This window comes from Mastigoproctus giganteus, chromosome 1 (genome assembly GCF_048544385.1).
Source record: "Mastigoproctus giganteus isolate SK-2022 chromosome 1, ASM4854438v1, whole genome shotgun sequence".
NCBI classification, from domain to species: domain Eukaryota; kingdom Metazoa; phylum Arthropoda; class Arachnida; order Uropygi; family Thelyphonidae; genus Mastigoproctus; species Mastigoproctus giganteus.
The window spans coordinates 47,583,241-47,610,724 of record NC_143575.1 but is presented as its reverse complement, the minus strand read 5'-3'; the positions used below and the strand labels follow the sequence as shown (position 1 = coordinate 47,610,724).

General features: G+C 35.2%; 1 protein-coding gene across 5 annotated transcripts in view; it reads left to right on the top strand.

Moving 5' to 3' along the window:
* Window positions 1-26,750, top strand: part of LOC150090769 (E3 ubiquitin-protein ligase HECW2-like) — a 518,151-nt gene extending 491,401 nt beyond the window's left edge. For 4 of the 5 annotated variants that reach the window (XM_090372567.1, XM_090372548.1, XM_090372558.1 and 1 more), the window contains 4 exons: window positions 2,173-2,452; window positions 8,695-8,809; window positions 12,036-12,234; window positions 25,847-26,750. In XM_090372567.1, coding sequence (XP_090228693.1) covers window positions 2,173-2,452; window positions 8,695-8,809; window positions 12,036-12,234; window positions 25,847-25,958 — 706 coding nt within the window. In that variant the 3' untranslated portion in view covers window positions 25,959-26,750. Of the gene's footprint in view, window positions 1-2,172; window positions 2,453-8,694; window positions 8,810-12,035; window positions 12,235-12,341; window positions 12,387-25,846 lie in introns of all 5 variants that reach the window. The other variant, XM_090372576.1, reaches the window with a different exon arrangement.
* Window positions 26,751-27,484: the final 734 nt, after the last annotated feature.

The window sequence follows — 27,484 nt, the reverse complement described above, 5'->3', positions numbered from 1 at the left end:
TTGATCCTCCTTTGTGGATAGGGGTCACATTTGCAATTTCCAGTCCATGGATACCTCCCCTGAGTCCAAGGAAGCTCTCATAATTATGGCTAAGGGTTTGCTTACTTCCTTTAATATAACTGGATAGATTCCATCCACCGCAGTTGCCTTTCTTATGTTTATCTTCAACAATTTCCTCCACTTTACTCTCAGTTATTACAAGATTATCTAGCTTACTGCCAGAGTTTAATACACCTTTGGCATTCTCCTCCCTGAATAACTCCTCATATGTGAATGTAGCTACCTTTTGTTAGCTACCTGAGCAGGATCATCAACAGTTGAACCATCGATATGAAGTGGGCCAATCTAATTCATCCCCTTCCTTCTAGAGTTTACATAAGTAAAGAATTTTTTGCTCTTTTTTTCTTTGCATCCTTTCCCAAAGATTTCTCACAGACCAGCTTATATCTATCATAGGCTTTGATTAATTTGAATGATTTGATTTGATAGAGAGCTTTTGATTGATTTAAGAGCGAACTACAGTGGTTGAAAAGAATCCATAAGAAAATTTTTGGTTGTCTAAATGGGTACTTCTGAAGACTGATGTTGCTGGGAAACAGTTGGCCTCTCATTCTAACAAACTCTGCTGTAGACCTGCTTGAGTTGAAGTCCTTGCATAAGGAAAATGGAACCTAGAAGAAATTAATTGACGAGAAGGTTTTAAATTTCATGGAAGAATGTGATGTCAATGTTGAATGCTGCTTTTCAGTTGTAAAAGCTATAAAAGGAGAGTTTTCATGCTACTCTGGACTTTAAAATTCTCTGACATAATCTATCCAAGCTCACCTAGCTCAATTCTTCAAAAGGCCTGTACAAAACGTGAGACTGAAACTGATTTGGCTAACAACTTTAAACCTGTTGAATTTGGCATAAAATCTTCTCTAATTCATGTATCTTCCAATCATGGGAACCCGGATGATCATTAGAGTCCTGACTATTGACCCTCTGTCTTCTTCAAAATTCCTTCAATAATAATTTATCTTCTTGCCTCATTACAAACTTAATGGTTTGAATGATGACCAAAGTTTATGAAGTAAAATTGAATTTTTAAGATTAAACATTAATAATGTTGTTCTTTGTGTTTTAAACTATTTTATGAACTGCTTATGCTAATTAATATTTTTAATACTTTATATAATACTTTTGGGACTTAATTGGCAGGGGGAAAAAAGTATTTAGGCTTTAGCATGGAACCCAACCCCCTTTTAGCATATAATTTCAGTACTCACTCAATGTGCTTTCACTTTATATATGGAAACCCACGAATGCATCTGTATGTTATAGTGTTATACTGTATGTTATAGTGTCATCTAACTAAGTGATGGTAAAGATGATCATAGAGTAGCTTTGCCAATAGCTATTGAAATGCTATTTCTGCATTTTGAAAGTTTCTCTATATAGCTATAAGTGTATTTTCATGTTCTCTGGAATTGAACTTTTAAAGTTTACATGTAGAGTTTTGCATTTGTTCTTCTCTTTCACTGGGTTAAATAAACATTGCTATGAGCTTATATGTAAAATAAATATTTTCTGGTGAACCATTGTTTATATAAAAAAATATTGATATCATAAGGTCACCTCTTGGGAAACAATTGAACTAGCCATCTTCCAGGAGGGTTACTGATAAAGAACATTTGACTCTTGAATTACTTGGAACTAATGGTACCTTTGTCCATCTGCACAGTTAATCATACAAAATTAATACTGTCTGTAATTATCCTCATACCAAATGTATAATGTTCACATTAGTGGTTATATATAAAAATATGAGTGATATTATTAAGACCAACCTCTTTGTAAAGAATTCTAGTGAGTTTTACTGATAGGGACATTTGAGACTTCAAATTACTCTGAACTAATAGTATCTCTTGGACATCTAGATGATTTCACTTATAGAATTAGTACCTTCTCTGTAATTTAACCTCATGCTGAATACATAATATTCACTCAGTCGCACAGCAAGATTAAATTATTAAAAAGTGAACATTTATAACTTCAGTACGATGGTGGTTAAGCTCTATGTTGGGCCACTGCCTAAACTTGGCAAAAATTATTAGCAAAGTAACATTTTTTTTATATTTAAATATATAATTGTTTTCTTTTGTTTTTATAAAATAATGTTTCCTTTTGAAGGCCATGCTCATTGAGTGATCTGGAATACTTAGATGCAGAATTCCATCAGTCACTATCATGGTTAAAAGAAAATGATATATCTGATATGGGCCTAGACTTAACTTTTTCTGTCACAGAAGAAGTAGCTGGACAGATTGTTGAAAAAGAGCTTAAAATTGGAGGACGTAACATCTCTGTTATTGAACGCAACAAAAAAGAATATATTGAAAGAATGGTAAAATGGCGTTTAGAGAGAGGTGTGGCTGAACAAACAGAATCATTAGTCAAAGGATTTTATGAGGTAATTTTTTCTGTATTATTGTATGAAACTGTACTTATATCATAGAATAAGACTAATTTTCTCTATGATTAGGAATAATTATAAAATCATAAATTGCAGCCAAGAGATATTATTTTGATGGTTGGTACTTGTCCATGATTTATTCAGATTTTCAGCCTGGAAAATGTGCAAATCAGCTCGCAAACTTGCATTTATACAGACATCATACTTGATAAAGACACCATAAAAATTGACGAATATAACAACAACAAAAAAACCCAGCAGATTCAACCAAAAAAACAACAGCAACCATTAAAGTACAAAGTGACTGTAATTAGAGTTCACCTATTCTGGTTTGTCTGTAGAGAAATGGAATTGACAGAAAGCAATCATGTTTGGTCACTACAATGTAGAGGAGCACAGAGGAGAATTAAGCAAAAAACCAAAAGTTTGCTATTAAAGGCATGTGTGGTCAGTTGCATGCAAATGAGCATCATTCACCAGGATAAAACTAAGTGTCAATGGCTTTGTATGCCAGGAAAAAAAAATAATGATATTGTCGAATAGTTATCAAACTGATCGGCACAAAAGGTGGTGGTGTTATACAATCAGATACTGTAGTTATAGGACAGTGTTAAAAAAAAAAAAAGAAAGAAAAAGAAAAGGTAGCCTTTGTAGTTATGAGGCAAGGTTGAGAAAAAGATGCAAGATAGAATTTAATGTGAAAGAATTTGAAATATTTCTCAGATATGACAGGAGGGAGTTTTTTGTACAGTTTTAATTCCAGCCTGGAATTGAAGACTGTGCAAAACTGAAGGGGGTAATATTTTCTTAGCATGGCCTCAGCTTGTTAACAGAAGGGACTGCTTTTGCAGAGGTAGGATACACTTTAATAGAAGAGGTCCAAGGATATTTCTCATGCTATTGAGATGGTATAATATGTTTTGAGAAACTGTTATCTCAACTAATTTTTCACCTCGTATATTTGAACTGGCATATAGATTTTCCAGTGATACCTTGAAGCACTAATAGAAATAGGAAATTTGTACATATTTCACAAATATACACTTTTTTATAAATGGATGTCGTTCTGATTAAATTGATCTAATTTAGTATTAAAATGAAGTGGCAAATGATGCAAGAAAGCATACACAGTATCAGCCAAAAACACACACACACACACAATGACAAATTCCTTTATTATATGTCCATCCTCAGTTTATCTAGTCCTTCCTTGAATTTATTTAAACTATCCACTTCCACAGCACTAGATTAAAGTTTGTTGTTTGTTCCAACAAATGACCACCCACTGTCCGAAGACAAATTTCTGCACATCTGCCCTCCAACTATTCCTTCTCAGTTTGAATTTATGTTCTCTCATGTGTGTAGTCTGTGCAAGAAGCAGGATGCCATCAGCATTGAGCTTATTCCATCCATTCAAAGCCTTAAACTTCTTTCAGACCTCATTGCAGGTGCTTAGTCTTCAGACATTGTAATTTGCAGAACTGCAGCCTTTTCTGATAAGAGCACCCTTCTTTTCCCTTCACTGATCTTGTTTCTCTGGATAAAGACATCATACCTTCCTTCATACTATTTCATCTAACATCTCCTTCTTCTGATTATCTGCAACTCTAGGTAGGTAGGTAGGTAGGCAACCGCCCATCAAACCAACTGCAACTGTATATCACCCATGAAAAACTGCTAGTTTGAAGGAGCTATATTCAGACTAATAGGTTATTGAACACAGGTGGAATTGATGCTTGTATGGCTTCTGTTGGAACATGCAGTAGCCTAAGAAGCAGGGAGAAGGGAATTACAAGGCCTGCTGGGGATCCACATGAGACTAGCAATTATATGGGCTGTGTTAGAGTTAACTAAAAACACAACCAGGAGCATTATACACTAACTAGGAGTATAATAAATAAAATTGATGAATTTGAAATATTAATTCGTCAAATTCTTTTGTTATAGGGCTGTCATAAACATAATGTCACTGATACTGGGATTCAGAATTTGAATAGACTTGAGTACGTTGTGCACAGCAAGGACATACATGGCAGGAGTTGGGGAGAGGAGTTTTTAACACCCTTTGCAGTATTTCTCAACCGTTACGTTTTGTGCTCATTTATTACACATTATATCATTATCTTTATATTCTCCACACAACTTTTAGAAAATTTACCAAATATCTCTACAAAAAAAAACTTCAGAAAGAGTTGGCTAAGGGAACCATTTATTTCTAGAGTAAACTTAGTTCTAGCAGCTCAAAGCAGTAAACATACTGCTTTGAGAAGCTATAACTGACATGGGTCATGTTTCAGGATGATATCTAACTCACTGATTGCTACAGTAATTCAAGCTGTGCATTGTATAAACTTGAACAGTAATTTTTTTTTTTTTTTAATTAAACTTCACATGTAGGAATTAAAGTTAATAAGGTAAGAAATATAAAAGCCTTTAACACATTAACTGCTATGACACATTACAGTTCTGTCTCAGTCTTTCCAGTTTACTGCATTTAAAGCCACCTGCCATGTCACAAGCTATTTATTCATCCGAGCTGTGTGAAATAGCAGACAATTATCACTGTGTGTTATATCATACACATTTTAAGTAGATTGTCCGAGGAACAAATATGATTTTACCGTGCAGTTACCTGAAACTGTCTAACATATAATTAAGCTGCTATAATGAACCATACTTTTAACTTTACCTTTATTATATTCGAGAGGGAGAGAGAACTATTAGAGGGCAATTGAAAACTTTGTGGGCTGAGTATGAAGGGTTTGAGGTACTTTTCAACATAGTCCCCTTTGGAGTCAATACACTTTTGCCACCAATATTGCAATGTATTGATTTTTGCAATGCAATGCAATGTGCTGCAAAGTTAGTTTTCTGTCTTGAGCCTCCAGAAATGATGTCACTGTTGGTAGGAAAATGAATGACAGTCAGATATTTTTTCAAATTAGGGAACAGGTGAAAACCTGATGGTGCTAGATCTGGTGAATATGGGAGATCATCCAAAGATTTCAAAGCACCCTTGTGCAGTCCTAGTGGAACAAAACTTCTCTACTGAGGTTTTCTTGGCATTTGTCTTTGATGTTTCATACATATGCTTTGCAAGGTCTGTGTAATATGCCCTTGTGACTGTCTGGCCTTTTTGAAGGTAATCAAGTGTTCAAGTATGGAGACCGCACCTAAAGAAAGACATTGTTCTTCTTGAAAGGGTCCAAAGATGGGTAACGCACCTGGTGAGATCGGCAAAAGGGCATCCATATGAAGAAAGACTTCGAATATGTGGGTTGCAGAGTTTGGAAACTAGGCACCTTAGAGGAGACTTTATTGAGGTGTTTAGGGCTCTGAGAGGCATAAGCAAAATGAATAAGGACAAAATTTTAACGGTTATAAATGATTCTAGAACTAGGGGTTACGGGAGGAGTTGCTTAGACTGGATTGCAGGAGGTTTTATTTTAGCCAATGAGTGATAAATTACTGGAATAAGTTACCTACATGGGTGGTAGAAGCTGACAGCCTGGAGAAATTCATAAGTCAGCTGGATAATTACCTAAGGGAGGAGGGAAATGCATAGGTTGTCCATTTCCTTTTCTCATTAATTTTTATTATTTTTTAAAATTTCTTCTTGTTATGAATTTGTTTTTATTCTCATTTTATTTTATTATTATTTTTTGGCTGGTGGAGCATAAGCCTTGCACAATGTGGCCATTACTAATACTACTACTACTAATAATAATAATAATCAACTAGCAACGCTCCATCAGCATCCCAAAAAATTTATGCCATCGCCTTGTCAACAGAAGGAATCGATTTGGCTTTCTTTGAAGGAGGAGTAGAAGAGCTGTGATTCCATTCTTTGGACTGATTCTTTGTCACTGGCTGAAAGTGATGGATCCATATCATAAACCTTGCAAGGAAATTTGCTGAACTGTTTGAAAATTATGCAAATGTTCACTTGACAACTCTTGTGCGATTTTGATCTGCTATCAACAACTTCGGGACCCATTGTGCTGACACCTTTTTCATAGCAAGAACCTCTGTACAACATGTAGAACATATGTACAACATAATAACTTATGTTGTACACATGTTCAGATTAGATGCCCAAGGTGCTGGCAATGTACCAAACTGTCATTCATCAATCACTCATCACCAGATCATGCACACTGTTAACTTTTAAAGTGATGGACGTTGCAGGTCTTCCACAGCATGGGTCATCTTCCAGGCTCTCCCTCCCTCATTTAAATTCTGCTGCCCACTTCTTAACCATGGAATAGGAAGGGGCATCGTCCTCCAATGTTGTAATCATATCCTCATGAATTGCCTTTGGCATTAGTCCCTCATTCCCCGAATGTTGGATGACTACACAGTGACTGATTTTGTCCATTTTTCCTCATTCACACAACTTTGTTGACTTCAGGACTTAAAAAAGATGTTGCAAAACTTGGTGGGTTATTATTTGAAGTATTGTACATTTTAAGTACAAAAATTTTTAACACTGTACTACTACCCTTTCATACTCACCAGGCCAAAATCCTTATACCCCCTCCCCCCATATATGACAGGCTTGAAAAATACAGTAATGCAGATATAATAATTAATAATATTTCAAATTGATAACAAACAAACTCATGTAACAAAGGGAAAATTTTTAAATTTAAAAAAATATTTATACTCCCAACTAAATATTCATATTGCAGTTGTATTCATGTAAACTTTTTTATATTGAAAAATTTTGAAAATAAAAACATCCTCCCAGTTAGAGGCCTTGTAAAAACTTTATTCCACATATTACTAATTTATTTTGTTTATGCTTATCCATAAAACAAAACATTTCACATGCTGTTTTGTTTATTTACTCCAAGATATGGTTTTTGGCTCTCACTGATCATTGTTCCATACGGACATTTCAAGTAGGTGGCCTGGAGAACTCAAGTATAATCCCACACTACAGTTAGGTTATTTTTTATATAAATTAGCATAATTATTGTTTGTAACTGTGTAACTTTATAAACTCACATCCACTGTAAAAATAAATAGCTTGAATGTAAACAAGCATTATAGGCAAGCAGTATGAGATGTGCGAAGCATATGTCTCATGGCCAGAAATGACAATTTTTACAGTTGAATGAAATAAATAGTTGTAAATTTTTCTGACCTATGTGGCAAAGTACAAACAGGGCATTTTATTACTTTGAATAAATCCCACATCGATACACTGATTATTCCCACCTGACAATTCCTTTACTTGAAGATTCTTAATACATGATAATCACTGCTAATGATTAGGATAAGAATATTGCTTTCTCTTTTTGATTCTCACGTTGGTATAGAAAGCCGTCATCCAGGAAATCCAGAAATGTTGTCTGAGCAAGCTGGCCACAAATTTCAATCAATATCTTGGAAGTTAAAATCCTCCCATGGTAAGATATTCTGAATTGTTGGCTCACTGTGTTTGTCTGTATAGTTGTTCGTGATACACATTACACTTATTCAGCTTTAAAAAAATATTCCTACTGTCATTTTTGTAATTTCTTCTTATTGGATTTACATTCCATTTCACACTCTTATATGATTTATGCCTTACATGATTTCTCTTCCTCTTTTCCTTGGTTGGACTACTATTTTAAAATTCTAGGAATGAAATCCTTTCTCTTATATCCTAAACCCACATCATTTATCCAAATCATGGTTTTCCAATAAATATGCTAAGACTTCAAGATACGAACATAGCATATTGCAATTGACTTGTATCCAGATTTCTAGCTTCATTTGCTGGCTTTTCACAATGGATATTTTTATTTCAATCTGTCACCTTGAAAGAAGATGGAAGTCACCCACGTGATATGCATCACCCTCCTGAGAACTTGTATTTTTACAATAAGTGGAAGAAGTCCATAGTTATTCTGATTGAAGGTATTTTTTATTTTGGTCCACTATCTTGAAATAAATGAAATCAGCTCCATTATCCACCATTATTCTTTTGAATGCAAGAATGGCTGCAAGTAGATACTATCATTCTAGTTAGAACTTCTTTTATTTATAAAGAAGTAGTAAATTTAAGATTAGTTGCCATATCAATTAATATTACAGTTGGACCTGACAGTTCTCATTTTATTATGCTAAAAAGAAAATTTTAACACATTTGAAGTGTATTTCCTCCACATTTCATAATTGTTGCCATGACATTAAATTTTGACTTGTGCTTTTTTCTCTCAGGTTACAAAGAAACCTTTTATTTCTTTTAGGTTGTAGATCCAAGGTTGGTTTCTGTATTTGATGCTCGTGAACTAGAGCTAGTAATTGCAGGTACTGCAGAAATTGATGTTACTGATTGGAGAAAGAATACTGAATACAGATCAGGTTAGTTTATTTGTTCATGTTGAAAGAAAAATATTTTAATACATTGTTTCCGGCACTTTCCTAACTCTTATTGTATATTCTACATTAGCTAACAATTAGAAAATACTATTAATAGCTACCTTGTTAATTAAATCAGCAGATCTCTTACTCTTAAGGTCATCAGTGCCAACGTACAACAATGTCACCTTTTGTGCCCTTAAAAGATATCTGCTCTACAGCATCAACTTTTGTCCCCGACAGATATACCCTGGTTCTGTTCCACCTGTCCTTTTCCCATTATATATTCCCCGTCTGTCTGACAATAGAGTCACTAACAATAACTAGTTCCTGTGGGACCAGTGCATTCTGCCTTGGAGATTGTCTTTGTGTTGCCTGATGCACAGATGTAAGCTCTGGCATTGAGTTGGGTGGCTGAGAGCTTGATGGGTCCCTCTTATCAATTTCCTCAAGGGTATCTACCCTACACCTCAAACTCTCATAGATGCCCATCAGAACACTGAATTGATGCCTAATTTCCTCACAGTCTCTGCAGCTAGCACACACTCAAGGAGGATATCATGTCTTGTTCTAGACAGGTCCACAAATATTTCACATTTCGTGCATTTTTTTAGGCTGTGATGCGTTGGAGAATCACCCCCTTCAGTCCCCCCCCCCCCGAGCCACAGCACTCCAGCTAATCTGTGAGCATTGCTTTGCTGCTCTAAGTCTGGGTCATCATTCCATTTAAGTACAATTTAATTAACAATGAAATTTAGTGAGATTAATAAATTTTACTGATTAATTGATAATACTATACTATACTAAGTTAACAGATTTCTAATAGTGTTACATGTTTCGCTATATAGTTTTACATTAAGCCTTATGCTATCTAGTTTGGAATATACGCTATATCGTATAACAATGGCGGCAAGTTACAAATGGTAAAATCTAGGGATTTGGTAAAAAATAAGTACAGGTGACTTCTGCACAAATGTCGGTCAAAATATTTAATATTCAAATATTTGTACATAAAGAATATTCTGCATTACATATGTATGTAATTATGTGATAACTACTTATGTATCAAAATTAAACTTCAAATTCCAATTAAAATCAAGAATTTAATTGATCTAAATTGATTTTAATTGATTTAATTTGATTGATGAATTTAATCATGAAAAATGTGTCGACCTTGGATTGTACTTTGGCCCTTTTCCTTTTAATTTTAAATCCCCGCAGCGTTGCCACCCAACAATAAAGTCAACCGATCCTTCGCCACTTTGAAACCTGGCATGTTTTTTCCTTCTTTCAATATGAAACTTCTTTTAGACATTTGTCTCCAAAAAAGTACTGCTTCATCTATGTTCAAAACTTGTTGAGAACTATAACACATAATACCCCCTTCAATAATTTTAACAAGTTCTTTTCTGAAAGTTTTGGCTCCTTGATCTGAACTTGCGGCTTCTTCCTGGATTTTAAATCTATTCAACCAGCCCTTACTACTTTTAAATGGTTCCACTTTTTTTTTTTTTTTTTAGGTGAGTTTTCTTCAGATCATCATATAGGCTAATCTCTCTCTCTCTCTCTCTCTCTTATATTTAACTTAACTGAATTCTGCATTGGATATTATCTTCAATAAAATTAGTTAAAGTCTCTCCATTTCAATCCTAATAGCCAGCCTAGCCCTAGTTGCTTGCTGTGGAACAGCTGTCTTTCCTGCTGCTAAAATTAATTCTTTATTTTTTATAATTGTTCTTACAGTTAAACTTGCCAGTCCTAAATTATGGCACATATCCATTTGTCATTGACCGGAATCGATTCGCTTCAGAACGTCTAATTTAATTTTCAAATTCAGTCTTTTTCTTACATTTGTAGTCTTCGTACTATGTCCAGACATTATTGCTTTTTCATTCTTATCCGCCATTATTAACTCTTTGAAAACGGCGGTGGTTGCGTTAATTATGATACAATATTGGAGTAAACTGTCCGTTACACACTATGTCTAATACTGTACTGAATGATGACTAGACTTCGGATAAATGCATATAACGCAAATATTACAAGCAATATACTTGATCATTTTTTAACATGTAGATCTCGGAACTACGTAACAAGTCACCGTACTGCAATTAAATTAGCGTGCGAGAAAATTTCATCGAGCGTGGAAAACATTTTAATGCTGTTTTGCTATTCATTTTCAAGCTATCGACTCCATCAAATGAAACAATTTTGTTAAATATGCCAAAAATGCAATCTGTAAAAGAGCATTATAGTGATTTGTGACGGTGTTATAGTCATATATGGGTTATAATATAAGAACAGCATTATAGCGAATCAGGGTAAAGTGAACCGTGTTATAACGAGGGTCTGCTGTATTAATTTTCAAAATCGCTATTTAAATTCAGAATAAACCAAGGAGCTACTTATAGAAAATAATTTAATATAACAATTAAGTCAATAAAATGGATAAATATAATTAAAAACTTGGCATTCACTGCAGCTACAAAATCTAGTCCAACATGTGGATACCCTTACCGATACTAAGTAATAACCTACAAAATCTCTATCCAAGTTCAAAATAAACTAAGTATCGTAAATAGGAATATAAAGCTACTTCTAGAAAATAAATTAATATGCCAATTTAAGTCAATAAAACAGCAAAAATTTAAGAAAAACTTCTCTATTAGTTGGAGCCATAAAAACTTCACCTGCACGGAGCTTACCAGTGGTGGATATTTTGAACATTTGACCTCCTCAAACTGTTTATATGTAATTTTGTATTATCTGTATAATATAAGTTATATTTGGGTCATACTCCAGATTATGGGTACATTTTGACCATTTGACCACCTCAAAATGTTTATACGTAATTTTGTATTATCTAGATAATACTTTATAAGTTATAATATTTGGGTTATACTCCAGATTATGGGTACACCTCCAAAGGAAGTGGTTTCTTTTGCTTGAATTTTATTTAGTGTTTACCCCCCCCCCCCCAGCTACTGTTTTAAAATTGGGAACTCGTTTTCCAGTTTTCAAAACAGCGGCAAGGCCAACCAATATTAAAATCAGGGGTTAGTGTCTTTAGCAAAAGAAGCCACTTCCTCCAGAGGGGTGCCCATAATCTGGTGTATAACCAATATTGGAGTCTTTATTGAATTCAGTAGCCACCTGTTAGTAAATATTAATTATTTCCTTTTTTTACCTCCTTTTTCCATTACTATAATTCAGTTATTTTAATTTGCAGGATATCATGACAGCCATCCAGTAATTCATTGGTTTTGGATAGCTATTGAAAAATTTGATAATGAGAGGAGATTAAGGCTCTTACAATTTGTGACAGGCACTTCTAGTATACCTTACGAGGGTTTTGCTGCGCTTAGAGGAAGTAATGGACCAAGAAAATTTTGTATTGAAAAATGGGGAAAACCAACAAGTTTACCAAGGTAATGGAATTAACTTAATATATTCTTGTACGTATATTTTGATTTAATTAATTATGGTGAACAAAAAAGTCATTTTAGACCATTGTTTTTCAAACTGTTCTCCATAGCATTCTAGATCTAAAGGATTTTGCAGAGAAAATTCAGTAGTAATGGTGAGCAAATAAAACTTTTTTTTACATGAATAATTATATTAATAATTGGCAACTCGGTAACATTATTGCCTCTTAATATTCATGATATACTTCATGCTCTAGCATAGCAAATTTTGTCTAGCTACAATTGGTTGTATTAAATTTTTTAAAAGTTATATTAATTGTATTAATATAACAACAGTATAAACAACTATGTTTGATCTTTATTTATAATGTAAGTGAATGTATTACTTATTATATTTTTTGTACCTTATTAACCTTTTCTGGAGTATGTATACGTAAATGTGCATGCGCATGCACCCACTCACACATGCATTTTTATGGTCATTTCAAGTGTGTTTCAAATACTATGTCCATTTTTTATTTATGAATTGTCTCGATCTTCCAGACAATGGTAGACAAGATTTGAAATCAATGGCAGCACAAAAAATAGATTTTAAAATCAGATGAAAAGGACATCATGCCTGTCAGCTGTTTTTATCAGATTTTGGCTTACAGAAACTGAAATTCTATGGAATTCAGATCTGGAAGTTGATGAAATTAAATGAAGTGACAAATAGATGTAGAAGATAATATTACATCAAAAAAGAAGTAATTGAGGTATTTTTCCTATGTAAAAAGTTTTAAATTTTAAATATGAAAGTGATATGTTTGTACAAATGACTAGCTGCCATTATAAATCAGGATATTATAAGCACAATGATAATAGTTGAATGAGTAGTCTAATGGATGAAAATTTTCATGTGTGTTTTTATTATTCCAGCTATACATGATTAGATCCAAATAAAAGTCAATGGGAGAATGGGAGGGAATTTACTGATTAAATAAACTAAACTATTGAACATTAAACTGAAACCTTATTTTTGATCTTTATAACCAGCTTACACAGTATTCTCCAATTCATTTGGATTACAAATATCACAGAAAAGACTCACAGAATCCTGCATACCGCCAGGTAAAGTACAGTGACTGCTTTGCATATGTGTTGTAGAAATATAATAAATGGTAGTATACTAACTATTGCCCTCATAAGTAGCACAGTGCACCTAAGCCCTACCCACCCCACACTAGATTTAAAAGGTCTGGATATTCAAACCCAGGCCTATGAATGATGTGAGGAATTTTTATCGGATTTTTTCACAACATGGCCGAGTTAGTCTATCTCAGAAAAGGTTATATGTTTTTTGTCCAGCAACAGTCAAATCAAACAGAACACTTCTGATTTTACAGACATAATATATATGGTGCATTATGATCTAAGTTGCTGATGCGTCTAAAAACCTACAACAACAACAGTACTAACTATTAACATTCATTCTAAATATCTTTGAATACAGTCAACTTTTCAAAAACATTTATTACCAAAACAAATCATCACAAGACAGTACAGTCGGTCCTCGTATAACACGTGTTTGCATTACACGAATTCGATCATACACGATTTATAAATAGGGGAACGTTATCTTATATAACACGAACCGAATTCGCTTATACACGATTCGCCTTTGTGTTTACAAGAAATGGCAGTCGAATGCAGAATCACCCCAACTGAACGCAACACGATAGGAATGAAAAAAGATTCTGAAAATGTATTTATGCGTTTTATATCAGTGAAGGGGAAACATATTTCACCATAATAACGTAAAAACCAACAATTCCAGCTATCGATATAATCCCAAATGCAATTAGATGGAGTTTACTACCAGTTTATAACAGATTCCACTAGCAGAAACGCAACTGGAAATCGTTTTTATTGTTTTATGGTAGTAACCCCAAGAAATGTGCTTTAGTAAAATGTGAGGTGTTAATAGTGTATCTCGGCCTTTACAGTGTTGTTTATTCAGTTGCTACACGCGCGCAGCTTTGTTTCTGTGTATCAAGCGTGCCACCTCGTTTGTAATCGTGCTTTATTCCCTAAAAATTAGTAAAATACTTAAAAGGTGTGAAAAGGAAGCATCCTGGCTAAGACACTGCAGATTCAGAGAGAAAAAAAAAGAAGCAATATCGATAAACAGAGGCGGACTGGGTCAAAAATTCTTACCCGGGAAAATTTGTAGTGGCCTCATACTACGGTTTATGGCCAATATCACACCGGCCTCCGGCCCACCGTGGTTTCCCCCGTAAGGTTTATGGCCAGTCCGCTTCTGTCGATAGAGAAAAAATATGAAATTGTGAAACGCTTTGAGCGAAATGAAAGACCACGTGATATTGCACGTGCTACAGACCTAAATGAGGCAACGCGGAGAATTACAAAGAATGCAGAGAAAATAAAAACAACTTTCATAGCGAGAACAACTCAAAGTGTAATTAAAATCCATTAGATTAAGACACAAAGAAATTGGAAGAGATGAAACGGCTGTCATCTCTTTGGATAGAAAATCAGAGAAAAAGCAAGTTTGCTTACGATAGAAGCAAAAGCATTAGCAATATTTTATTACGACTTACGTATTATAATTTATACTTACGTATTATAAAATACGTATTTTATTACGACTATTTTATTTAATATAATAAATTTTTACGAATAAAATATGTATTTTATCCGTAAAAAATACTTTTTTAGTATTAAAAAATACTAAAAATACTTTATTATAATATAATATTATTTTTATTACGTATTTTAATCGTTATAAAATACTTACGTATTTTATAACGATTAAAATTACCCGATTATTTATTGTGTTTGGTAATGTTTTGGTTCCAAATGTGTGTTAAATCTTGGGTGGTCGACACCTAACCCTACTTTTCCCATAGGGCCTGTTGTTTATATTGCACGATTTTGCATTGCACGAGGGTTTCTAGGAACGCAACTATCGTGCTATACGAGGACAGACTGTACTTTAAATCATGCCTTGTGGTACACTGTGTTAAGTCAACTTGTTTTACATTTTCCTAAATCTTTCTTTTGTGTGTTCTTTTCTTTAATAATTTTCTTATTATTAGCATCTAAAACTACTCATGTCAGGCATGTAAAACTGGTAGGCTGCATGTGGACATCAAACATTTGTTGTGGTCCCCAAGTGTTATTAACTTAGATTTAACAATGTTAAATCTATACTGGCATGCAGGTTAATGCAAATGCAAATGCATCATTTTAGTATGCAGCAACTTACTAAAGTAATTAAAAATTGGCATCACATAAGTATATCTCATATTGTGAACACCTTCACAAAGATTTGCTGTGATATTGCACTACCTCAAATAAATCTTCACCAATGGAGAAGACTATTGTTACTTATTCTCGGTGGATACTACCACCCAGATGGCACCATTTTGAAGCTTATTGGCTTCTCATCGGTGGGTGGGCAGGTACTATGGTGTTGTAGTGATGACATCACAGTTATGAAGTATAACTCCACAATATGAGAGATGCCTAATGGTGTGTAACTTTAGTATGTTTATTTTGTGTATGCTTTGTTAAATCTATATTCAAATAATGGCAAACCTAAAATTTAAATAAAATTCATAACTTATATGAACCTTCATAAATGTTGCTGGTCATCAGATAGGATATTATTGTAGAAAGGAGAATGTATACTTGAAAATATTTGATCTGTTTCTTTCAGTAATGCTCCATGAATATGTTTTGTCAATACTAGTGCAGCCCATGAGCCTCCGAAAGCTATTTGGACGATCATCCACATCGTTGCTTATATGGTTGATCTGGTGTTCCTTATGGGTGGAAGCTCTCATAGGGAGCTGGAGGAGAAGGTGCCTGCTTGCCTCCTGACCATAAGCTAAAAGTTTCTGTGCAAAAGTCAATAGCGTTGCTGCTCAGCAGGCAGTTAAGCTGGTTGCAGCCACCTGTTTTTAGATCTGGAGACTGCTCGATCAAGTTGGTTAGACAGATCATGTATGAGGGATGATCATTTAATTCGTGGACTGGTGCAAGATTTTTGCTATGCAAACTTTCTTAACTGACACTAGAAGCACTCTCCTGATCACCTGAGCAGACTCTATGCGCATGCCAGTACTTGTCAAGCTAGTGTTGTGTGAAGAGTTTTTTAGCTACATCTCACTGATAACATAAAGTGCCTCTGTAGCCAGGTAGGCAGGAGCAGCAGTGCATAGCACATGCTTTTTGATTAGTGGGTTTGAGCCCGTGACCACCAAATGCGGAGGATGCGGAAAGGTCAGGGAATGACCACCGCATATCCCCAGAGCAATATGGCCTTAGTTGCTAATGCTCCTAAAAACCAAATAACAACAACTGATGACATATCTCTTGGACATACAGATTAAACAGCAATATGTGATTCGTTATTGTGTCAGACAGGGCTTAAATGCATCAGAAACAGTTAAAGAGATTGATGAAGTGTATGCTAATGAGTGTCTTGGTAGGATGGCCATATTTAAATGGCACAAGTGATTCATTGTAGGCCGTGAGTCTGTTGCAGACGCCCCAAGACCTGGTCAGCTGTCCTCCTCAACAACTGAGCAAATCGTAAAGCCCAGGAAATCTTGGATGGGGACAGGCGAATTACACTTCATGAATTAGCTGTTAGAATGTTAATTTCGTACAGTTGTGCTCACAATATTGTGAAAGATCACCTAAAAATGTCACAAATTTGTGCCCGTTGGATTCCACATAATTTGATTCCAGAACAAAAACAGCAAAGAGTAGACTTGTGCAAAGAAATGATTGATAATTTTGAAACACAGGGTCAAAACTTCTGAAATCGAATTGTGACGTGATGAAACTTGGGTTTTTTACTATGATCCAGAGACAAAACAACAGTCGAGTGAGTGAAAGCATTCTGATTCATCAAGACCTAAGAAATTTTAAGCTTCTTTTTCGGCTGACAAACAAATGGTTCTTGCTTTTTTTGACATAAAAGGCATTCTTGTTACAGATTTTGTGCCTCGTGGAACAACTAAAAATAAGGAAAAATACTCTGAGGTTCTCAGAGTCAAACTTCAGCACACCATTGATGAAAAATGTCAAGAACTTTCTAGTGTGAAGTGGTTTTTCCATCAAGACAATGCTGGACCCCATACAGCTAATATTATGCAGCCAGTGATCACCGCCATAGATGCCAAGGTTCTGCCACATCCCCCTCATTCACCACACTGAAGAAACTCTGAAAGGCAAGCATTTTGCGTCCACGATGTTCACAGAACCACAGTAGAAGCACTTCCCAGCCATTTTGAAAAATGGCTTGCAAGAAGCATTTAATGTGTGAGTACAATGGTGGCAAAAGTGTGTAAAGTTCAAGGGAGAGTATTTTGAGAAGGAGAAATCCATAGAAGATTCAGATTATGACAATTAAGATATGGGCGGGGTGTCACTAACAGAGCATCCGTAGATCCCTTCTCTCGGCACAGAGATTCAGTCTTCTAGATATCACCCAAGCTTCTAGAGCCATTGCTACTGAGACATTGTGTGTGTTAGCGGGGAAGGTCCTGTTTCCAATTATGCCTTGAAGAAAGAAGTTTCTAGAGAGATTATGGGAGTCTGGTCATGACTGGTTGGGGTGGTGACCGATGGCCTGGATTTGACATCTAAGCAGAGGCAGATTGATGATGAATTAGAGACCATATGGCAAGCCCAGTGGACTAATTCTGAGAAAGGTAGACAGTTGTACCCCTTTTTGCCCTCCGTTCGAACTGTTGACCATAGGCTTCGACGTTGGTTGCAGTTTGAGCTGTCAGTTTGTGTCCTAACGGGACATGGCTTGAAGTCCAGGCTGTGCCAGTTGGACTTAGCACCCTCAGCTAAGTGTCTCTGGCTCACAAGAGGGTGAGTACCCTCTTGTGAGCCAGAGACTGGTCTCCACATTGTGCTCAATTGTCCTTATTATGAGGACTTGTGTGCTGTGCTGGAGTGAAGGATTCTCACTTTTCAAATAGATACTCTCTTAGAACTCCTTGATAGCTGGGAGTGGTTCAGAAGGTTTTATGAATTTATTAATGATTAAAGGTTTAAAAGGAGGGCATGATTAAATAAGATTGTGGTGACTTACCTCCCCGTGGTGGGACAGTAACTCACAGTGGGGGTGTGATGGCCCATCCCTACCACGAGGCTAAATCATTGCTCTCCAAACATGACTTTTTTATTTTATTTTGTTTCTTTCATTTGAATTGGCCCAGGTGGGGGGCTCTACTTTCATGGTTTTGATGCAGTGTTCTCCCTAGAACGTTTTGCCAGCTGGGTGGCATTATGAAGTAGCTGGGTGGGGAAGTGTAGTACTTCGCAATATTATAAAATTTTTTCTGTTATTTATAAATGTGACAATGCAATCCAGAGCAAAAATTAATTGCATAATTTAACATTATATGCTCCTGTCACATTGACCTCAATCACATAGTATGTTTGAATTAATATTAATATTGATCAAGAACAGTGAGCAGTACCATACAGTACTGCGAGAATCGCTTAAATTTTAGCCGAGCGGTCAGTTAAATTCACCAGGCGGTGCACACATTCAATATGTCCTGGGGTCAACACTGTGGTGCTCATGTACAGATGGTAGTCACATATGGGCAAAAGCCCGGATGGTGACTAAGATGAGAGCTCATTCAAATGAAATGAAAATTAAATGAATTCATCACTCAGACTTATTCAGCAACTCAATGTTGATATATTATTCTCTGTAGATCGCCAATACTACAAGGAAAAAATTGATGCCATTCCTATCTACTAACCTCTAGGGCTGTGTTTTTTCTTTTTTATTATTATTATTATATGACAGGTTTAGCTATTAAATAAAACTGCGAGTGCAGCCACTACACACCAAGCACCACTTGTGAAACAAAGGCACAGCAGTTGACCTTGAACCTTTCCCTACTTGTCTGCCAAGTCACATTCCAACACGCTCATTTGCTTTGCAGTGAGACAGATTTTCTTTATCTTGTTTTTTGCACTTTTCCAGAAAAATTACAGACAAAAGAATCTAATGACAAATCAACCTCAAATTTTTAACAAATTAAAGAAAATAGCAACTGAAAGTTATGAGTTGTTACATCAGATTTATGGGGGGAGATACTATGTCAAGAGCTTGCATGTTTGAATGCTGTAAAAGATTTTTAGAAGGAAGAGAGAACATAGAAGACAATGAATGACCAGACCATCTGGTATCCATGAAAACTGATGAAAATGTGAACCAGGTAAGGACACTGATTAGAAGTGATTGTCATTTAAGCATTACAATGGTTGTGTCAGAACTCAATATGGACAAAGAAACAGTTAGGCAAATTTTAACTGAAAATTTAGGCATGAGAAAAGTGTGTGACAAGATGTGAAAAAAGTGTGTGACAAATATTTTGAATGAACATTGAAGAATGAGAAGACTCTAATTTTGCGAAGATGTTTTGAAAAACATTGAAAAAGATCCAGACTTTCTAAGTGCTGGCTGTAATTACTTGTGATAAAAGTTGGCTGGTCCATTACGAACGAGAAACTAAAAGACAGTCAATACAGTGGAAGACAAAACAATCCCCTGGACACCAAAAAAAGCAAGAATGTCAAAATCAAAAATGAAAACCATGCTTCTTGTTTTCTTCAATATTAAAGGAATTATTATCACTGAAAACATCCCACCAAATCAGACTCTCTGCCAAACATACTACAGTAGACTGTCGAAATAGTGGCACTCCAAATAACGGATCATTCGAGCTAATGGCACATTGAGATCAGATGTTCACATACAGCACAGATGTCTTGCAGTGCCGAAAAAAGAAAACTGCAAGTCACATGATTTGTTTATTTTGTTTGTTCGCCACTTTAAAGTGAATTCTGTACTGATACAATGGATTATACCACTGTTTTACATTTAAGTTAAAAACCCCTCACTATGACTCCTAAAGTTAATAAACCTCATATAGAGAAGAAAAGAAGAACATTAAAGCTTAGTGACAATCTTGATATAATTCAAACTTATATTAGGGTCACCAAAAAGTTAATTCATATAACCATTGTGTATTGTATCTGTAAATTGTGTGTTCTCTGGTCGATTTGCCTGTTTTGCTGGATGAAAAACCCCAGTTTCTGCAGGGGAAAACCTTGCTATCTTACACCTGAGATCGACTAACTCAGTCATGGAGTGAAAATGGCCCATAAAAGTTCTTTGCGTCATTGAATGGATTCGAACCCAGGCCTTTTGCACCCAGTGTGGGGGGGGGAGGATGGTGACAATACCACTGTGCTACCCATGCAGACTAAACGATATAATAAAGAAAATAGAACAGGGCATAAGCAGGAGTGCATTAATGGCAGAATATAACATTGGATTGTCAACATGTTTGTTTTTTATGTGCAGTTAATAAAATTGCATTCTTAATCTCTATTTCTTATTTAGCCTCATTATTTCTGCATTAAATATGGGCGCTTTCGTAGCCAGGTGGGCAGGAGAAGCAGTGCGTAGCACACGCTTCTTGATTAGACCGGGGTTCGAGCCCATGACCACCAAATACGGAAGATGTGGGAGGTCAGGGAATGACCACCGCATATCTCCATCCCAGAGGCATCAGGAAGGGTATCCGGCCATAAAAATTTCATACCAAAACAGTGAAAATGGCCTCATATAATAATGTGAAAAGGGCGAGGACAAAAAAAAGAAAAAAAAAACGCATTAAATATATTAAAATAATGGCACCTTGAATCCCCGAAGGTGCCATTATTCCGAAAATCTATTGTACGTTGAAGTTGTGACAATACTGCGTGAAAAAATTTGAAGGAAGAAACCTGAATTGTGGAAGGATGGTTGAATACTCATCAAGGCAATGTTCCAACATACAGAGTGCACTTTATTTGCCATTTTCTGGCCAAAAAACAAATCTGTATGTGAACATGCACCTTGCTTGCTTAGACCTAGTCCCTTATAACTTTATTTATCTTCCCTGAACTGAAAACTGCAATTAAAGGAACCCATGTTCAGTCCATTGAAGACATTCTGAAAATAGTATCCAAACCAAAGGCAATTATTTTGAATGGGGTATGGTCTGAAATATTTCATTATATTTATTTTATTTACATTGTATAAAAAAACATTATTGGAATCCTGTTGTCTTGAAACTTTACTAGACATGTTGGACCGACAACTTGTGTGATCAAGACCCGCTAATATTCATAAACTCAGATAATGCTATTATTGTGATTTTCTCTTGTAGAGAATCTATCCTCATTTTGAATTTAAGTCAATGTTTTGAATTTAAACCAAATAAAAATAGAATAATAAATATAATATATAGGATATTAAGAAATATTATATCTCTTACCTGAGATTTTTTTCAGGAATAACTGCATCCACGTAAGATGTAATCAGAATAGTTGGAAATTATTTAAAAGACCTGCTTAAAGATGGAAGAACCTTGCAACAGGACAAAGGAATAAAAGCAAGCTTTGACCCTAAATCCATGCATGTCGAATAATTGGAAGAATAATGGGAGGTAATTACCCAAAGCTAGATGGGGGCTTTTTGTTTATACCATCTTCAAATGCAAGGTCTGACATTTGCATAAATAGCAACTCCAAAATAAATTATCTTGGGGTTGAATTAAAAAACTCAAACTGGCTTTCGTTTTCTAGTCACATGGACCCAGCTGTTTGAGATGCTGAGGCTTTTGCAATTACTAATGACCTCGCAGATACCAGAATACCAGACAATTCTACCCACAGAGACGATATGCTTGATCTTTTTCTCACAAACAACCCTTCCAAGTACATGGTTGGGGTGAGTGGTCCTCTAGGCACCTCAGATCACAACTTGGTGGTGGTCTCTTCTCCAGTGGAGCCTTTTTCTTTCACTCAACCTCGTGTTGCTTGTTAACAAGAATACAAAATGGGATGATCTGCATAATTTCTATTCTTCATTTCCTTGGTTGAATTACTGTTTTAAGTCTCCTGATGTCAGTGTTTGTTCAGATTGTGTCAGTGAAATTATTGTTGTTGGGATGAAATCATTTATTCCACACTCCAACATAAAATCTCATCCTTTATCTAAACCTTGGTTTTGCAATAAATATGCTAAGAATGTTGCATATTGGAATTGGCTTGCATCCAAACCTCAAGGTTCATTTTCTGCCTACACCAAAGCTCACAACAATTGTAAGCAGTTATTAATCAGTCCAGACTAGATTTTGAAATCTAAGGGTAGAAAACTTTCTCATTGTCCAAATGGTAGTCAAGCATTCTGGTCTCTTATGAAAGCTATTGGCTGAAACTTTTGCCCATCTGTATTCCCACCTGTGTCAAAACCAGATGTTCCATTGCCACCTCAGATAAAGATAGAGCTGACCTGCTAGCATCCTACTTTTCTTGTAACTTTTCATGTATTGATGATCTTGGTAAACCACCTCCTACCATTCCCAGTACATTCCACTCAATGCCTCCTGTTGTATTCCATCAAAAGGATGTCAGAATAATTTTGAACAGTCTTGATGCCAAGAAAGCACCAGATCCTGGTGCTGTTTCTCTCACTTGTTCTCAAAACCTATGTTCCTGAGCTTACTCCTGTCTTGTGTCGCCTTTTTAAACATTCTTATACCACCAGTGTTTTTCCTTCTGCTTGGAAAATTGTCAATATTCGGCCAGTTCCCAGGTCCCATCGCATTTAATTCTATTCTTTCTAAAGTAATGGAGAAAGCCATTAACTGTTGACTCCTACACTATCTAGAAACCTTCCATCTGACTGCCAGTATGGATTCTCAATGTCGATCCACTAGTGATATATTGGATCATGTTACTCATCTATGGACAAATTCACTGGAAAAGTTTGGTGCAACTCAAGTAGTTGCTCTTGTCATTTCAAAGGCTTTTGATCATGTTGCACCCAGTGTGGGATGCAACATGATCATGGGCATAAAGGTCTTCTAAATGTGCTTCCATCTTCTGGTTTACCAACTGTTTTCTGTAAATGGGTATCCAATTTTCTCTCTGACTGCCCACTGCAGATGATTATAGATGGCTCTCTATCTTCTTACTTCTCCACCAACACTGGTGGTCCCCAAGGTTCAATTCTTTCTCTCACTCTTTTTCTCTTGTATATTAATGATTTTCTTCCATTGACATGAAATCCTATCCATAGTTTTGCTGATAATAGCAAATTGCATTCTACTTTACAGTTTGAGAGCCCTTGCCCTGCACAAATAGCTTCAACTTCTCAAACATCCACTACCAATTCATTAAATGCTGATGTCCAGATAATTTTTCAGTGGGGCAAATATAACTTAGTTGATTTAAATCCTTCTAAAATTCAGTCCTGTCTTATACCTCATGAAAATGATTCTTCTGCTCCTATGTTTATCTTTTATGAAATCAGATTTCTAGACAAGGTCACATATCTCTATTAGGGAATACCCTCACTTCTAATCTCTCTTGGCACAAACAAATCTCTTGGCAAATATTGTTTCCTCTGCATCTAAAAAACTAGGTTTTCTCTTTTGCTCTCGGCATTACTTTTCTTCCAAATGGCTGCTCACTCTGTACAGATCTCAAATCTGCCCTACCATTGACTATTGTTCCCACATCTGGGGAAGTGCCCCCAAAACCTCTCTCAGGCTTCTAGTTCCATTCAGAAGAGGGCAGTTAAGTTAATTAATGACTCATCTCTAACAGTCTCCCTCCACTCTCTGTCTCATAGATGTTCTGTTTCTGCTGCATGCCTTTCTACAGATACTTCCATGGGCACTGTTCTTCTGAGTTGGTTTCTATAATGCTCAAACCATTCCGAACCCTTTTATTGTCCAATTTCAAACTCTCAGAACCAACTTTTCTTCTTTCTCATTAATCCTTTAACTTCTATTTTCTGGTACAACCTTACTCCATACATATTTCCTGAAAATCTAATATCAACAAGTATCTTCTTTCATCTTCTCAACCTTTAACCCGTGCACAGCACCAAGTACTATAGGTTTTAATACCTCTTGTGCTTGGGATTTTCATTAAAAAAAATCAGTAGAGGAAGAAAGGAACTGGGAGTTATGATATAAGTGTCTTATTGATGATTTATCAAACATTATCCTGTAGAGATAGGGAGATCATAATCCCACTGTATAAGCAATTGTAAGACCCTCATTTGGAATACTGTATCCAAAGATGAGCAACTTGCATGGTTGAGATCAGCAAAAAGGGGCCATATGAGGAAAGACTGATTATGTGGGCTACAGAGCTTGCCAACCAGGCACCTCGGAGAGGACCTGAATTAGTTTTATAAGGCTCTGAGAACAGTTAGTAAAATGATTGAAGGTGGAACTTTCATTGTTATAAATAATTCCAGAACCAGGGGCCATAAATTCAAATTTCTGGTGAAGAGGTTTAGGCTAGATTGTAGGAAGATTTCTTTTAGCCAGTGAGTTGTTGAATACTGAAACAAGGTGCCTCTGCAAGTAGTTGAGGCTGACAGTTTGAAGAAATACAAGGGTCAACTGGATGATAGTAACTTTCATGAGGAGGGAAGTGCATGATTTGTTGTTTATTTTTGGCCAGTGCCTCAAAAGCCTTGACTTCCTTGCACTATTTGACTAATACTAATCCAGATTGACTCAATCCTGGTTTGAAACTGTCATTGGAAAAGCCAACAACCAAAGTGGTAATTCATCTTGTGCATTATTAAGTCAGTACAGACCTGACAACTTTATGAAATCACAAAATTTTTAATACAATTTGGCTTTCAGCTAGAAGAAACAAGAAAGAATATTGAGTTTCTCAAGAATTGTGATATATGCTTTATCATAAGTAAACTTAGCTATCAGATCACATTAATTATACTTATAAAAACAATCAAAAATGTAGATAATCGAATTGCATCTACTTGCCTGTAGTATTTCAGGCTGACAAAATTAAATGCATATCAGGAAATTGATTTAATATTATTTCAATTTAATCAATATTATAATATTATTTACATTCAGTCAATATTATAAGTAGTTGGGGGCCTGCGCACACATACACACTTGAAAAAACATATTTGAATTTAATCATTTTAGAATTGAATTTTAAAGGAAGAGTTTTAGGAGCATTACAATGGATTATATATATTTTCTCTCCTTAGGTGAGAAAATATAATCTACTTTAGGAAGGAATGAGTTAGACTGTCACATTTATATAAACTGACTACTATTAATTATTATTAATGCTTAAAAAAAAATTCACAAACTTAAAAACAACATACCATCCAATAATGTGTGATTTAATAACCAGTTTATAGAGCATAAGTGCCAATAATGCAATGAATTAAAAATAAATAGCATTTTCTCCATCTATAAAATGGAGAAACCATAAAAAAAATAATAATAATAAAAAATAAAAAAAAACTTGGGTGCATAAAATTTGGCAATACATGAAAAATTGGCAGATCTGTCAATGTATTTTTTTTCTGTATGTTTGTGCATGCATGCATGTGTGTGTGTGTGGTAACTTTGGTTGCAGTTATTAGTACTACTATTATGTTTTTAGTTTGGTGTGTGTGCACGTGTATACAATAACTTGTGCACTAATTTTTTGTTTTTCTCTTATTTTTCAGAGCACATACTTGTTTTAACAGGCTGGATTTGCCACCATATACTTCATTTGAAATGCTGTATGAAAAGCTTCTACTGGCTGTTGAAGAATCTAGCACATTTGGCATAGAATAAAGCATTATTGCCAAAATATTAAAGGGAAAACATACGCTGCTGGCATGGTGTATGTGTGCACGCATACATGTAAGAAAGACAGCAGACCCAGTGCATTCTTTAGGAATGTGTGAGAATTATTGCCTTTGCCTCATAAGAAACACTCTATAATATTAAAATAATGCTTCATGTGTTATTGAGGACAATAGTTCTTCCTAAAATGAAAAGAGCTATGAGGAGACAGCCTTTGGCACTTTACTATCAGGAAAGTTCCTCTAGCACTGCTGACTTGACAATCTCTTTGCCTTTCTTTTCTCATGGAACATTGTAAGTCATGGAGAGAGGGGGGGAAAGGGAGACCACGCCATACAATAGCCTGTGTCATTCTCCTCAGCTCATACTATTTATGCAAGGACTGGGACTGTCTAGCCCAATCCATATCTAAGGCCTTGAATACAACCCTCCATTCTTGGTATTTATAATGCCACAGAATCCCTATTCTGCAACAAATAGCAACAATTCTAGTACTTGGGCAGTGATAATAATTAGTGATCTAGTACATGTGGTTAAATGATGATTCTCTCCCTGCCTTACTTAAAAATATATTCCACTACCCATTTAGTCATAAATGAATTAGCTCTCTTATTATTGCTCTTCAAACTACCAAAATTAAATTTTTATTAGTATTGAATGATCTTTTCCCCCTCCTCTCCTATAGGCTTCTGTGATGAATGGAATTTATTTTCAAGAATAACTTTTTTCCTTCTAGAATAACTGATAGGTTATTTCAGTAGTTGTATACTAGATGGTAATCCAATTGCAAAAATGTACATTCTAGTGAAAAATTTGTATATTTCTTTCTGCATACTGTGACAGTTTGTCCTAGGTTCTTTTTATAATGCTTCTTATATATAATATATATTTATGTATGTGTGTGTGTATATATATATATATATATATATATATGTGTGTGTGTGTGTGTATGTATGTATATATATATATATATGTATATATACACACACACGTACATATATATATATATATATATATATATATAAAGATAGTTATCTAGATATTAAGCTTTTTACTAGTTGAGATATGACTAATTAAAATGAGGTTGTATGGTATACACATGACAAGTAACAGAATTAAACTTCACTTGTCTGTGATTTTCCAGAAGTTGTGGTTGTTTACCACCAGTTTTTACTCAAACTACTTGTCAAGACTTGTAATAAATAATTTTTTCCAAAGAAATGAAACATTTGAAAATTGTACTGAACTGCCTTGAGCAATAACTGTAAACTTAGCATTATTGTTCATAACTTTGCATTGTGCCACATTTGCCTGATGTGTTTGTGGCTTTTTTTATTTAGTAACATCATTATAATCTAGGTCTATGTTTAAGTGTTTAATATGTATGCATGTATATACGTGCACACTTATACTTTTTCACTTGCATTAATTACATAACAATAGGTATAGTAAAAGTGGAGCTGTTTTCCCCCAAAATGTGCTGTGACTTGAAATTTACATTTGTTCAGAAGTCA